This window comes from Populus euphratica, unplaced genomic scaffold (assembly GCF_000495115.2).
Source record: "Populus euphratica unplaced genomic scaffold, PopEup_1.0 scaffold93.1, whole genome shotgun sequence".
Classification (NCBI taxonomy): Eukaryota; Viridiplantae; Streptophyta; class Magnoliopsida; order Malpighiales; family Salicaceae; genus Populus; species Populus euphratica.
In genome coordinates this window covers 186,734-202,549 of record NW_011499873.1, presented here as the reverse complement: position 1 = coordinate 202,549, position 15,816 = coordinate 186,734, and the positions used below count along the sequence as shown (strand labels likewise).

General features: G+C 35.8%; 3 protein-coding genes and 1 long non-coding RNA gene across 5 annotated transcripts; 1 reads left to right on the top strand and 3 right to left on the bottom strand.

The window, feature by feature from the left end:
• Positions 1 to 376: 376 nt before the first annotated feature.
• Positions 377 to 1,114, bottom strand: LOC105127709 (uncharacterized). Its single transcript, XR_842687.1, has 2 exons — positions 733 to 1,114; positions 377 to 641 (listed from the first exon to the last, which is right to left on the bottom strand). It is a non-coding gene; the product is annotated as an uncharacterized LOC105127709 (long non-coding RNA).
• Positions 1,115 to 1,127: 13 nt separating this feature from the next.
• Positions 1,128 to 1,863, bottom strand: LOC105127708 (mitogen-activated protein kinase kinase kinase YODA-like). Of its 2 annotated transcripts, XR_842686.1 has the most exons (4): positions 1,674 to 1,863; positions 1,484 to 1,546; positions 1,248 to 1,407; positions 1,128 to 1,166 (listed from the first exon to the last, which is right to left on the bottom strand). XR_842686.1 is itself a non-coding variant. In XM_011029089.1 (3 exons), the coding sequence occupies exons 1-3, from the start codon at positions 1,746 to 1,748 to the stop codon at positions 1,315 to 1,317; spliced, it is 231 nt and encodes a 76-aa protein (XP_011027391.1). In that variant the 5' UTR covers positions 1,749 to 1,863; the 3' UTR covers positions 1,140 to 1,314. The 2 variants fall into 2 exon arrangements, 1 of the variants encoding a protein (XP_011027391.1); XM_011029089.1 differs by having other exon boundaries at positions 1,140 to 1,407.
• Positions 1,864 to 2,597: 734 nt separating this feature from the next.
• On the top strand, positions 2,598 to 3,762 carry LOC105127707 (thioredoxin M-type, chloroplastic-like). Its single transcript, XM_011029088.1, has 2 exons — positions 2,598 to 2,983; positions 3,308 to 3,762. The coding sequence occupies exons 1-2, from the start codon at positions 2,761 to 2,763 to the stop codon at positions 3,622 to 3,624; spliced, it is 540 nt and encodes a 179-aa protein (XP_011027390.1). The 5' UTR covers positions 2,598 to 2,760; the 3' UTR covers positions 3,625 to 3,762.
• Positions 3,763 to 4,269: 507 nt separating this feature from the next.
• LOC105127706 (transcriptional corepressor SEUSS-like) lies at positions 4,270 to 12,477 on the bottom strand. Its single transcript, XM_011029087.1, has 10 exons — positions 12,074 to 12,477; positions 10,095 to 11,608; positions 9,894 to 10,013; positions 9,531 to 9,579; positions 9,157 to 9,371; positions 8,984 to 9,052; positions 7,806 to 7,903; positions 6,988 to 7,081; positions 5,771 to 5,840; positions 4,270 to 5,579 (listed from the first exon to the last, which is right to left on the bottom strand). Exons 2-10 carry the CDS (start codon positions 11,268 to 11,270, stop codon positions 4,633 to 4,635), a joined length of 2,838 nt encoding a protein of 945 aa, XP_011027389.1. The 5' UTR covers positions 11,271 to 11,608; positions 12,074 to 12,477; the 3' UTR covers positions 4,270 to 4,632.
• Between the last annotated feature and the right edge of the window lie 3,339 nt (positions 12,478 to 15,816).

The window sequence follows — 15,816 nt, the reverse complement described above, 5'->3', positions numbered from 1 at the left end:
CACTTACGTGGTTGTCATTTTCTCCTTGGTGATCAAAATGCGACCACGCCACAATGATGTTGGTTTGTACCTTGGAAAAAATGAAAAACCCATGTTCTGCTACACCGAAGGATTGCTGTACCCAGAAAAACGAAGGAATACTTATTTTGTTATATATCCACATGTATGTATATTTTACAGAGAAGTCTTTCATCATCCGTCATGTGGTACATTTTCTCAACATCAGTCGACATTATTTTAGCAGGCTGTCCGCTGGAAAGGCCCAAGAGGGGCAGTAAGAATTTTTAATCTTTTCTGATTCTTTGAAATGAACTTGTTTGTATGGTAAAAATTTAGCATAGAGATTCTGAACTCGAGTGAAAAGGAATTCTGCAAGTGCCATGAGATCAAAGCATTGTTAATACTACCGGAGGATATCTCCATGTTAGGGAAGGAAAGGGGTTGTCCACAAAATCGGCACTAGCAGTTTTTCCTGTCTTTAGTTTTCGATGAAGGGGTGGTTTTAGCAGTTGTGAAGCTGGGGCCCGTATTGATGGATCCCTCAGCAGGCATAGTTTTACAGAACTCTCTGCATCTTCTGATAGGTGACTAGGGATTTCAGGATAATTTTTGCTCTGTGCAATCTTAAATATTGCAGCTACCTGTTGGAGAACAAGAAGATAATAAGATTGGGTCCTAAATTCTTGGCTCACGATGAAAGGCAAAGCATTTCACATGTGTAAAATATCATACCCCCCTCATACTGGCTCCATGGAGGTTTTGAAGTCGCCATTTCAAGAATTGTGCACCCTAAGCTCCATATATCGACAGCAAGACTGTAGCCACTAGTGTTCTCTATCACCTGCATATAAGTAATCTTAATAGATATATGAACTTACAGGATTCAGAAAAATATTGACATTATGAACGTAAAGAAAGAAAACATGACTGGAAAGGGTACATCTCGTGCCATCCAGTAAGCACTTCCTTTAAAAGAAAGCATCAAGAACAAGTTGTCATCTGGATTCAATTAAAAGGAGATCAGAAAAGTCTTGTGGAATAAGAGAAATGTTAAGTGGAATTAATTATGGAAATCATTTAGAAACTTCACATGTCTAGCCATGCCAAAGTCAGCAGGCTTAATCTCTCTGTTTGGACCGACCAGTATGTTTGCACCTTTGTTGTCTCTGTCAAGTGAACATTATTCCTCATCAATCTAAGCACTTACAACAAGATGAGAACCTGAAATTATTAAAATTGCCAAATACCTGTGCATTGTCTTCCTTCCATGCAAGTAAGCTAACCCTGAAAGAATCTGCTTGGTGTAATTTTGTATTAGCGGTTCTGAGAACGGACCATACTCCCTTTGCAATTTATGGATTGAACCCCCAGAAACGAACTCCAAGTATACTGAGAGATTATCCACACCTACATTAAGTATCATTGTCAGAATCCGATATTACGAATGATGTAGGGATGCTGAAATATGCGAAGGAGCTTATACCAGTTTGCTTCCATAATATTGAACGATATTAGGATGTGACAGTTCACTAAGCAATGCTATCTCCTGCTCATACCAAAAACAGAACGATTCAACATATTACTCCTCATTTTGCTGATTTCAGAGGCTATTCCATAAGAAAAAAATGCAAATATAAGTGCTTGGTTGAAGGAGGAGAAAATGAGAGGGAAACCTGATTCAGCTGTTTGAGACATTCATTTGAGTTCTGATCATCAGAAATAACCCTCATTTCCTTCATTGCACACATTTGTCCATTTTCGCTGTTGTAAGCAGAAACTATGCCATCAAATTTCAGTGCCAATAGCCTTCATTTTCGCTCACTTGATAAATATTTTATGAAGTATTTGCTCTCTCTCTCTCTCTCTCCGGAACACAACAAAGCTAAGAAGGCAAAGGAAGGTGGGCCAGAGACCCGGTGAAAAGGCAACAAACAACGAAAGCACAAAAGCAAATTAGCCCAGAGCAGCCTCAAGCCAGACCAACAACGTGCCGGGCCTCGAACATCCGGACGAGACTTCCATGATAAGAAGCGGCCCTCTTGGCAGAAGTGATTAGACCTAATTACAGGGGGGCTCTTAAGGGTGATTGATGTTGAATTATCATCAATGGGAGTATGGATAAGGGCCTCGTGGCTCACAACTTTTGCTCGTGGTAGAGAGGGTTTTTTTTTAATTAAATTAATTTTTATTTGAAAAAATATTATAGTATTTTTATATGATTTTAATGTGATAACATTAAAAAGATTTTTAAAAAAATCAAAAAAAATCATTTTAACAATTAACATTCAAAATTAATCGACCGATTTAAATGCCTCGTATGCATGTCTTTCTCGAGCAATGTAATTTGTGTCGTGAGATTATTCCCTGGTCAATAACCTTGGCCACAAGAAACATTTGATATTTCTTGCAGCCCTTTACCACCTCACGATTTTTCCTTCTCTTAAAGGATGGGAAACTATGTCTCATAATTGGATCTTTTAGATTTTTCTCTGTGAGCTCACTTCATAAAATGTCGTCCACATGAAAACCAAACCCTTTACCGCCTCACGATTTTGAGAGCATATCCCCGCTGAAAAGTTAGAGATAAGCAATTTAAAGGATTAAAAAGAAAAAAATAGAAAAAATAAAAATAAAATAAAGATCTTGTAAAACTCTTGTCCGAGAGACCAAAGCCACAACCTCCTTTTCATGATTCTTTCCAAACTCCATAACCTGTAAAAAGATATATCATCACTCCACAGAGAGACAGAGAGAGAGGGAATGGCTATGAAGAATTGTTTCCAAGTTAGTTCGGTGAGCACCACCAGAGCTGGTGTTTGTCGTCCATTTGCTCCTGTGGAAAAGCTTCAATTGCCAACATCTAAGGGACTGAACACATCCAATTTGTTATTATCTTCACCTTCTTCGTCCTTTCCTCCCTCATTGAGAAGCAGATGCCAAGAATCCCGCATTGTCTGCAAAGCTCGTGAAGCTGTAGATGCAGGTTTGCCAAATTATACCCTGGCAGCTTTTTATGCGTCTCTTGTTTGCTAGAACATCATGCAAGGAATGGAAGTATATAGTTACTAATCCCTTCTTAGTCCGTGGGCTTAGGCTACGTACTTCTTGAAGGAAGTAAACGAAACTAAATTGAGTTAAAATTAGATAGCCCCTGATATTTTCCTCTCCATATATCTCCTTATTTAATCGCATTAGACTATTAAATGGAAGGATAAAATCTTCAACAAATTCATCAGTTTTCTTCCCTTTTTTCCTTGAGGATGAATATTCCTGGAATCTGATACATGCAAATGCTTGAAAAGTGCAGTTCAAGTAGCGACAGATGCAAGCTGGGATGCTGTGATTGGAGGTGACACCCCTGTTCTGGTGGAGTTTTGGGCACCATGGTGCGGACCTTGTAAAATGATAGCACCAGTAATCGAGGAATTGGCACAAGAATATGCAGGAAAGATAGCTTGTTACAAAGTAAACACCGATGACTGCCCTAGCATTGCCACAAAGTACGGAATAAGAAGCATACCAACCGTGCTGTTTTTCAAGAAAGGAGAGAAGAAAGAAAGCGTAATTGGAGCAGTGCCAAAGACCACCCTGTCTAGCTCCATAGAGAAGTATATTGATGTTTGAAAACATCAAATTATGTAGAGCTATGACGGAGCTATAAGTGCATAGCCACCAAAACTCTCTTGCATAATGTAAATGTCACTACGAATTCAGTCTTGTTCAAATTGATAACGCAATGAGCATCTCTATTTCTTCAGCTTATGAACTGTCTTTCCTACATTTGTAAATGCACAGAAATCCATTTAAGCCTATCATGCAGCGCCTTGGAAGGCTCTTTTTAAATTTGGAAATCACATGCATCCCCATTCACCTAAAGATTGGACCATGTTCTTCTCTGATTTGCCACAGCTCCTACTCGTGCTTTCAGGTTTTAAGTGAGATGTCACCATTATAATAACTTGATTAATCAATGCTGACCAATAATAGAAAAACTAGTTGCCAATTGGCAAGATCTGAAGACAGACAAGATTTAACACTTCACTAGCCTCCCTACCTCACCATTTAATTTCAGCCTAGTGTTTCAAATCAGGGAATCACTTATCGAGCCTCACCATTCTTGAGTTTAACCACCAGGTCAACAAAATTCAATGACGCCGAATCTATAGGCAGAGAGGAAACTGAAAAGAATACAACGCAATAAAATACATATGGGCTCTGAGATAACCCTAAAAATGGAACAGATGAGCATATCCATCAACACTTGATGTATTTTCATGAATGATGACTTGAAAATGAGCAGGAACTACACGTGAAAGGGGCTCTCAACCAGACAGCTATCCCTCCCTGAATTCCCATTCCAAGACTGTTAGTTAGAAAAGAGGCTGCATTGAATCATAATTAGGAAAACAATTAGAAGTAAATGAGGCAACTCAAGGAGGATTTAATATTTCTTTGATAAAACACTATGCTATATGTTTACTTTTCCTCGAAAATTAGTACAAAGTGGGAAGCACGCCTTTAAGCTATTCCTTGGTGTAATGCAATGCCATCTTCGCAAGGCTTTTATGAAATTCTGCCCACACTTGTACCGCACAAGCAGCTGCTGAGACATCAATATAATTAACAGAACCTTCAAGGAGATGGTTTCCAATCAAACTGAAGATTGCTAAACCCATTAACTGCTCCTAGCCCACTAAGCAGTTGGTTCCCCAAATCCTGTTGATGATTCATGCTCTGGTCTCGTACCATCGATGGCATGCCCATCCGACCATTCATCATTGAGTTATTACCCATTGCAGCTCTGATCCCATTGACCATTACAGACTGCGCAAGTCCACCCATAGTCCCATATCCAGCACCCCCTCTTCCAGAACTATTGACTGCCCCATTTCCCACCAGGCCATTTCCACCATTAAGAACCGTATTATTACCTGTTGGCAAAATTCCATTCACATTTTTCACATCATTCCCCAACGAACCAACCCCAGCCATGCCACCAGTTCCATTAAGTTGGTTGGTTAACATCATTTCATGAAATAATTTCTGGACAGAGCTTTGAGAATCACCATGGTCAACCTCGCCAGAAAGAGTAGGCTGTTGCAATGGAATAGTTGCTGGTGAATTTGTGGAACTAATGTGATTCACAGCTGTCAAGGCACTATGAGATGCTTGAGGATTATTAGACGAGGACGGTGTTGGCGACTGGAAAGGAGAAGGGTTAGGTTGTGCCTGTGGAATTGTACTGGAGGAACCAGGAGATGGAATCTGAACAGAGTTTCCACCAAAGGGACTGCTTGCATTATTGATAGAATTTTGTTGTCTTGAATTCATAGAATTTTGGTGGAGAAGCCCAACAATAGCGCTGGCATAGTTAGTTGCAGAAGCTGTGTTGAGTGAGTTATTTACACTAGCCATACCATTGCTAGCAGTAATTTGCATTGTGGCTTGGGCAGAACTTTGATCACTATTTGAGTTGGCAGTTATTGTTTGCTGTTGTTGTTGCTGTTCCTCAGTCTGTTGAGCTTGACTATGGAACCCAATTGAAGCACCTGTCCTCCTAGGGAACTTGGACAAACTCTCTGAAAACAAAAAAATAGATGGATAATTGAGCCCAGATTGACAAAAAGGTACGTTGGTGATATGCATGACCATCACTACCACATAAGTATCAGCATGAACTTTTTCAGGGATCATTTCGTTAGGACCACATCAGAAAATTACAAGCAAGAAAGTTAAAATAATAGCCCAATCAAGAACCTGTCAAACTTACCCATTGGTCCAGTTCCTGTTTCTCGGCTATAATCAATCAAGTCTTTCATACTATTTACCACTTCTGATATCTGCAATGATATTGAACAAATTATTATGACAGAAAAAAAAATTCAATCAGACTGCATATAACTTCAGCAAAATATCATGTAACATCCTTGAAAATCACCATTTTTCACTGGACATTTTTACAGATAAAAATCTTTTCAGATGCCATATCCAGACTTCAAGGAATAATATGCAAATGATGTTAACAAAATAATTAAGATCATTTTCAGCTGTTTGTGAAAGATTTGTTAAAAGGATAGGATAAGCAGGCAGAGGCAGTCTGACTTCAAACAGCATTCATTGGTTATCAAAAAAATCTTCAAACCCGCATCATTGCAAGAGTTTCAATGTGAGTTTAAATGGATATACAGTTTATTGCAATAAAACAAGCAGTTCAGACCTTGAGATATTTCCAAGTCACAATTTCAAACACCATGGTAGAAATGGAATTTACAATTACAGGGGCAAATCAATGCCACAATATATTATACAAATGTTGATTAATCTATAAAAGATAGAGGATGAGGGGGTACAACGAGCTACTGGGTAAAAAAGAGTACATATTTGCATGGAGGCTAGAAGTATACAGAAATCATGATATTCTAGTTCAACATCAGCTCTTAAACCATTGAATTTGCTATAAGAGAGCAAGCATAATGGAAGTAGACGTAAAAGCAAAGCAACTACCAAATCTTATATGAAATTGAGCCATCCATATTCATTATGTTACAGGTCCTCAACGAAAATCAAGCCAAACCTAACAGACACATTAACATATCCTGAAAGATGTAGTTGAGAAGACAATTTTTCTAGGCATAACTTTGAACAAATTCACTGCAGTGAGCAAAAGGACAACACTGGAAAGCACATGCATTGAATACCAGAAAACAATTTCGATCTTAACTGCAAATAAGAATGAAGTATGATCGCTTTCCTCCAGAAAAACAAAGTGCATATGAACTCGAACTTGTAAAGCTGAAATTGAAGGCACTAATATTTCAAACCCAAAGGATCTCATCACCAACATTTGTAGTGAGCTCAGAGTTCAAGACATGCATCCAGTCACACTACTAAATGTAGAAAATGCGCGCTACCAGTGACTTTTAGCCCTTAGCAAACAACAAGGACATTCACGAACCACAATGACTCTAATAGGAGTTGGAATGTCACCTGAAGGCACCGCACATATCTCTTTGTATATCCTAGATCATTTACTAATGGCACTTCCAAGGCTTTTGCCAGTTGCCGAGCTGATGCAACAAACCTAGAGAAAGATAACTCATCAATAATAGATATAATTCGTCAATAAAAGATAGAAGGCATGGACAGCACCATACATGTATCACAAAAATGACAAATTTCTCACTGCGCTCATGAAGAACAGTTCATATAATACAAGGATAAAGAACTTGTAAAAACGCAAATTTCTGCAGTTGTTGAGACAATAAGTCAAACAAACTACACTATAAAACATGGCCAACCATAAAGGATGCATTGGAGGGTGTGTGACTTTTCTCACTTTGTGGTCATGTAAATTGCATTCCTGATGTGCCCTAAATCCAAGTAATAAAAATTTGCTCCAGTCTCAACAAAAAATATTCCTCAGACATTCATCTCTTAAATTATCCAATGAAGAATAGAAAAACTGTGTTGAAATGGAGTGACAGTAATCTCATCTCCCTCATGGACATGCTAAGCAAAGATGATACATAATAACCAAGTATTAGTTACATTTACATTCAGAAGCATGTACACAAAACATAAATTCAACTTAACAAATGAATGACAGATTGTCATGCACATATATAGGAAATATTTTAAAAAATTGATCTTGATTGACACAGCAATGGTACTCGAATAGTTGCAACAACTTTGTTGTAATTAATACTGCAAACAGATCCTAGTAACCACAAAAGGTATAAACATAAAGTGCATGCTCAACCAAAAGTTCACGGTTAGTCAAAACATAATGCAGCAAGACAACTTACAAGTTACAATTATTTTGCAACTCTGGGACAGATAAATTGGATGATGCATTTTGAGTAGCAGCCTGGTACCTTTGAGCTGCAGCACCAAGCTGACTTACCTACAAATATAAAGAAAAACACTGAATACTTGAGTTGCAGTTGTGAGCAGGAATTATGTTCTAGCTCCTAGATACCATATCACGTAGCAAAGACCTTAATCCTTATCATTAATCACTTAACATAGAGGTTTCTTCAGTGATGAACTGAGCATCAGTATGGGTAGTGAACTGGAAGTTAAGGATACTAAGGTTATTTCACAAAAATCAACAGGGCCGTAAACCACGTAGAAAATAGCAGAACATAAAAAGCAGAACAAACAAAACACTTCTGCTAGGCATTACTTAACATCAATGTTTGTTTGTGATAAACTGGATATTTAAGGTTCTTTAGCCCTTCTAAAGATAAGAACAGGGCCCCGAACCAGACTCTGCTAACAGCAAGTCCATACAAAATCTACAAATATACATTCAAACACGTCAAAATATCAAACATTCACCGATATCAAGCCTCAATTTAATTCATTTATATGATCCTGATCCACCAACCATCTCAATGGAAGCACAAATCTTCCAACTGCTGTGGGTTAAACAAACACCAGTACCCAGAAGATGCATAACATTTAATGATAACAAACACAGCTAAAAATGATGGCACTTCGAACCAAACAAATTCAATTAATTTCACTTCCAATGAACAACATACATGGATTGCTCCAATAGATGTTATTTCTCATGCATCAAGCATGTTGTTTGAAAAAGATTTATTACAATAGAGAGAGAGAGAAGCTGAGACAGGTGAGCAGAAATTAGTACAATTACACAAGTTCAGACATGGTTTGGCTCTTAAGATCACAATCTCATAAATTTATAAACAAACAGTGATGTAATATCAGATAGTCATGGAAAGAGCAACAAGATCCTGTAATACAGAGAGTAATATGCATGGATTTCAAGATGATAATTTCGAACCTACTGAACCCATCATCAGAATTAATAACTTATAACAAAAAAGCACATGTTACCTCATGTTGAACATATCATAGTGTCAATCAGCCAGCATAGTGTGGGTTAATAATAGTTTCCAACAGAAAATAAAAGTAACAAAGAACTTCTCGCCTAATTAAGTGAAGCACAGCTAACCTGTGGTATCAACAATCTTCGAGGTATTAGCTCTTCATGGCGCCGAGCACAAAACTCCCAAGAGCATATCTGGCAAAATAATGGATGAACAGGACACATAAAAAATTAGCTAACACTCCCTGAAGAATATAGAAGTTTATAAAAGCAAAAGGGAATTTCTCTTAATGTGCAACCTTCAAGTCTGGGGAGAAGACTATCCGCAACTGACCATCACGAACAACGCGAAGTTGCTCAAAAACACTCTCTTGTATTGCTTTTGCATAATCCAGGACAATTTGACCAGATGAGTTTTGATATTCACGTGGCATATCAACATAAAGAAGTTCTTCCAAAGTGCCACTTTCATATTTGATTTTGAAAAGCCTAGGAAGAACCTCAACAGTTGCCTCTGAAAGTACAGAATACCAAAATTAGATATAACATGATCCAGGAGGCAGCAGCAAAACAAAGAGACAAACCAATTCAAACTAGCACCAAGGTCAGTATCATCTGTGACCAAAAACAACATGCAAAGAACAACAAAGAATTTGAAGATCTAAAAGCATACCAAAACCACGGCCTGGCTTGCGATTGCAAATCTCACAATGCCATACGTCCTGCAACACTTGCACAAATTGTTACAATTTGCATTCATAATTGGCTCTACAAGAAATTAAAAAGGCAGTTCTACCGAACACTTATAATTAACTTTTCTAGCATGTGTATCATGGAAGCGTCTTTTAGTTCTCTGGATTTGAAACAAAGCATCCAAAGAGAACATTTAGAAGATACTATGAATACGCATGTATCTTTGAAATGATATTCCTAACTTGTCTACTTTCACCTACGACACCAGTATAAAAGTGTTTTGATTGAATTTACAGCACAATAATAGTCTTTTAAAATCACCAAGTTTTCTCTAGCAGCAGACCTGAGGGAAAACACCAGCTGTTTGCCGGCCACTTCCATACATAGAAACACACCACTTCTTTTTTGCATGGGGAGCAAAGAACTCGGCAACAAACTTCCTCCAGAATTCAATGTTATTGTCCTAAAAGGAAAGTAGGAGCTATTACGAATCAAAGTAGCCAAAGGAAACATTTAGAACAAAATCTTCACAAGGAAATCTTACTTCAGGTCTGCGCTGCTGTTGATGCATGTAATTTGTGAGACGACGGGCACACATCCCAGGTTCATACACTGGTTTTACAGGAGACCTCAAAGGTATATTCTGTTGTTGAAATTGTTGCGGTAATTGAGACCTTTGCTGTGGCATTGCCTTCAAAAGTTGCTGCTGCTGCTGCTGCTGCTGCTGCTGTAATTGCAGCAGCCTTTGCTGGTGCAAAAGATTTAGCTGTGCAACAGCCTGTTGAGAAGACTGCCTTGACATGTGAAGGAACTGCTGCTGCTGCTGCTGTTGATGCTGATGCTGCTGCTGCTGCTGTTGATGCTGATGCTGCTGCTGCTGCTGTTGATGCTGATGCTGCTGCTGCTGCTGTTGATGCTGATGCTGCTGCTGCTGCTGCTGCTGCTGCTGTTGTTGCTGTTGATGTAAAAACAAAGATTGATCTGAATGTTGAGGTTCCAACTTCACAGTTGGCAAACTTCGCATCGTCTGAATTTGCTGTTGCTCCAACTTAACTGGACCCATGTTTCTCAGTGGCTGAGGTTGTTGCTGCTGCCGTGCTCCATGTTGATCGTTAGTCACATGTGGCTCCAACTTAACAGGTCCAACACCAGCCAACCCACCTCTTATTGATTGAAATTGCTGCTGCTGCACCTGCTGAGTGTTATGAGCGCCAGAGAACTGTTGCATTGATTGCTGACCATGCTGGAAATTTTGTGCTTCAAGATGTTGGGACATCTGTTGATCTGGCAACAACTGGTTGCCAGAAGGGTTTGAAAACTGATGTCCCTGAACTTGACAAGAAGGACCAGGGTTAACCATATTTGATGGTACAAATGACGATGAAGGAGCATTGAAACCCATTCCATTACCACCATTTGAAAGTGGATCGGACTCTGCCCCACTATCAATATTTCCACACTGACTACTCCCAGGGCCAGGAAGTCCAGGATTTGGACCTCCATTGCCAAAAGATTGGTTCAGCAGGGAGGACATGTTGGGCACATTTCCAAGCATGCTCATGTTATTAAACTGAGTACGGGGGGCCACTAGGGACGGGAATGCTGTTTGAGAACCCAAAGGGCCACCTTGAGCTCCCAGCATCCCTGAATTCGATCTCAGAAGTGAAGGAGAGACAGACTGGGCACCACCAATTGGAGTAGGCGGCCCCGAGGGTACCATCTTATCAAGAATCACAGTCAAAAAAACTCTTTGAAGTATAAAACTATCTAAACCAACATAAATTGAATAGCCTAAAATTACATAACAGAGCAAGATAAAGCACTTAGACAACTGGACTCGGTCACCACTTCAAGTACACACCCAAATCCTGCAGACCTCAAAATCCTTACTGCGCACCAAATAGGTTTTGTGCCTGAGCAAATGGTGCTGCGTTCTATGAAACACGAGGCACACGCCAAAAAAAACCAAAAGCAAAGAAGAATCTTCAATTCTGAACATTCTACAGTCACGGTATCTTGACACGAACAGCAATCTTTAAATGGTTCTCGCATGAATCTCTGTATGTCATGAGGAGTTTCAGATCTATTTGAATCAGGATAGTATGTACAAAGCTAAATATTTCAAAAACCAAAAATACCAATTTTCACTACTAAATACAGCTTTAAAATAAACTCAAAAGAAAAAAATCCATATCAAAATCACAACAACTTAGCCAAGAAGAACCATGTCACCCAACTCGAAGACTCACAAAAGAATATTTATAAAAAAAACCAACCTTTTTCACAGCATCCAAAGGCTCAAATTCAAATCTCACAATCCAGAAAGAATTCAAGATTGTAACTGTAACTTTCAAAAGAAACCAGTATATACTACAAACAGTAACTAACAAGGTTTAGAACACAGCTAAAACAACCTTGATCAAGCTTCAACAAACTCGAGGGATATAAAGGGAAAATGGGTTTTTCAAGGAAATGATAAAAGTTGAAAAAGTTTGTGAGCTAAAAAACTTAAAAACAACTTACCACAATACAATTCTCAAACAGTAGTGAGGCTGATAGTCTCTGAACAAGATTTCTCTTTCAATGAAACTACAGGCTGAAAGAGAGAGAGAGAGAGAGAACACAACTGAGCTGTTTTAGAAGCACACAGGAGTCTAGGGTTTTATTTTGTTTCGCTCAAACTCTTCAAAAATCTAATATTTAGGTTCTTTTTTCTGTTGCTGTTGTTTTTATTTCTCTCTCTATTGAGGAAGTGGTGCTGTGTGCCTTGTTTCTTTGCTGCTGAATCTAGAGAGAGAGGGGGGTTATTTTAGAGAGAGAGTGTGTCCTTGCGGACGTCAAATTTGTATTCGATCGGATTCAATTTTTTCTTCTCATTCTTTTTCTCTCTCTAGCAAGTGAAGTCAAATGCTATTCTTTCTCTCTTCCTTCGCTTGTGTCTTTTTATGTGAGCATTGCATGTATGCATGGTTTAACATAGTTCTATGGGTCGTTACAATACATGCCATCATGCATTAGTCATGTTGCATGTATTATTAGGTTTTGAAAATGACATTGGATTAGTTGGTATTTACAGAGACGCCCAATTAGGGTTGGTGCCGTGATGAATTCCGTGTGAGTACTTGGACCATATTTTGTTGCTATGCTATTGATCGTTTTGCCATGTGTGCTGTGGATTTGTTTTGTTGTTTCTCACGACGTGATCACGAGATTTTAAGTGTGTGTGGAATTTTATGCTAATAATGCCTGTAATTAAGTGATTGGTGGAGATTGATTATCTTTAGAAAGCGATATTTCTTTCTAATAAGAATGTCATGTCATTTTCAGATAAGGAATTATTTTACGAGTTCAAACTAAAAAAATAGTAATTATGCATTACATTGATTCGGTTTATTATATTCTTATTAAATAAATAAATAAAAATGGGTTGTGAGGTGTCTCTGCGATATTATCATATGCTCGTGGCTCTTATATTTTTTTAGTTAAAAATATAAATTAATCATGATTAGTTGTGAACATGTGGCGTGTTCTTACAATGATATGTGTTCACAAATTTACTGTATAAATAAAATAACCCAGACAATGTAGTAAATGATATAATTAATGCAGTTGATACAGTGCTGAAATACAAGGAAAATAATAAAAAAATATGTTACATGTTCGAAATTAATTATGATTAGCTGACTTCTTAAATTAATGGTACAGGGAGCCATAAACATGTTACAGAGGGACACTAGTTATTTTACCCGTGCCTTTATGCTGGTTAGATTTTTTTTATTTTTTTTTACCAAAAGAAATTGAACATGTTAGTTTTTTCAATATTTTTTATCTTAAAATATCAAATAAATAAATTATATATATAATTAAATAAATAAATAATTATCAATGTCAATGAATAAATATAAAAATCATTGACGATAACTAAATACTTATATTAAAAAGCCAAGGAATTCATATAAATTAATACATTTAATCTTGTTACACAGTCTATTTGTTCAGTTGTGTTCAAAAACAAGGAATTCATATAAATTAATACATTTAATTTTATTACACAGTCTATTTGTTCAATTGTGTTCAAAAACCTTGTTTGTTAAAATTATTTTTTTATTTAATGAAATGATATAAAAAATAAACATGCAAGTAAAATTGATTGAATAAATCAAATGAAAAAACAATATCTTGCAATGTTGCAATTATTATAAATACCTTTTAAAAATAAATAAATAAATAAATATTATTTTTTAAAATAAATTTCAAATATGTATATATATAGGCTAAATACAAGCAACAAACCCATTTTTTAATCAATTCTTGATCCAAAGCAATTCTTGATCCAAAACATCTAGAAAATAGTCTATACAACTTGACAAATCCATAAATAACCTTTAAAAAAACACACAAAAAATCAGCTCGAAATAAAAAAAAATGAGCTCATATCTAGTTTTTAATGCAATTTCAAGGCACAAAAATATATAACTCTTTTCACCAAATAGAATCATTTGACATTAAAATTAATTATTTTAATAGTTAAAATCAAAGTCAATATCATTTTTTTCTATTTACTTTTAGAATTTAGCAACCTCTCTCTCTTATCTCTTAAGTCATGGACTTAAAATAACAAAAGCAAATTTTTATACACAAACAAAATTGAAAAAGCATTGAAAGAATTTTGAAAAAGCATTGAAAGACTAGACATGTATAATTAATAAAGTTTAAAGACTACATTAATTTTTTTTGTGAACTTTAAAACCATTGATCATTTGTGGCGTCTTTTTTACTTTGATTTTCTATCTTTTAATTTTATCATTACCCAATAAATTTTATGTAATTATCCTTTAATTTAGTTAAAAAATAATGTAATTGTGCAAAAAAAATCAAAGAAAAAATTAAAAATAAATAAATAATATATCTATAATAAAATATAAGAGAGTGAACAACATGGTGTATATGGTTTAAACTGCACTTTTTATATTTTTAGAAATAATAACAAAAAAATAATACATCAACACAATGAATATATCATTTTTAAGTATGGATTCATTATTTAATCTTTACACGGTAATAGTTCACTACAAGAAGACATTGATGTTGCGATGGTCATTTCGTGATGATATTAGTGTCAAATTATCTGTGATTATAAATGAATATCGAGCTAATCATTACTTGAAACACTTAACCACACAAATATTTATTTTTACTTTATTGTTATTTTTTTTATGGTTAGCCTCAATCAAAGCTCAGTTCTTCTTTGGTCCCTTATCCTTTAAAAGTTACATGTGAATAAAGGGGAAAAAATAGCATGTCTTTGTATCATTGAGTATTAATGCTTGATGATTGGTTTTGCCATCATAAACTATGTGACTATAGTTATCAAATTTGCCCCAACCTATCAATCTAAAAACCTACCTGCGTAGGATTTAACTTGGCCAGGTTTGTAAATAGAATAACCGAGATGTTGACTTGATCAAGACTACAATCGAGTCAAAAGATTGACTTTAGAGAAATTGAAGGGAAAAAAAATGCTTAGAGTAGAATGATTGAAGTATTTAAATTATTGTTATTCTCATCTCAAAACTATTAAAAACAAGTATTTCTATTTAATGTTTTCATTAAAAAGTTCTCACTCCTCCTCGGAACAAATCAATATTAAAGAATAATATAAATTATATTTTAGAATTTTATCTAAAATTTTAAGTGTTTGGGTTGATATAATTCTTTAACATGGTACCAGAGTCTTAATGATTAAACAACTACAAGTTTAAATCTCATAATTTTTATTTATTTGATAAAAAAGTTAAGTACAAAATAATATGGACATGTACAAGTTTCAAGCTCAAAAAGCTTTCATTTGATGGGGCATGTTAGAGATTAATATAAATCATATCTCAGAATCTCACCTAAAAACTTAAACTTCTACGCTAAGGTAATTCTTTGACAATCAATTTACTTCTTTTAACTAGCATACAAATAAAAAGTAATAAATATACATTTATATTGTTTGAATGTTGAAATATTGTACACCTATAACGATCAATAATTAGTTTTATATTTACATATTGACAAGCAAAAACTAAATACGAGTTGTCCAATGGCAAGAAATAAACTGCAAACATGAAAACAATAAATAAATAGTTTAATTATTAGCATTTATTAGTTTAATTTAAGTGAGATTGTTTTTATTGTTTTTATTATATGAAAAGTTTAATTTTTTTTACTAACTTTAAAAGGTAAAGTGTTGTTTAATTTTTTTTCTAAAACAATACCCC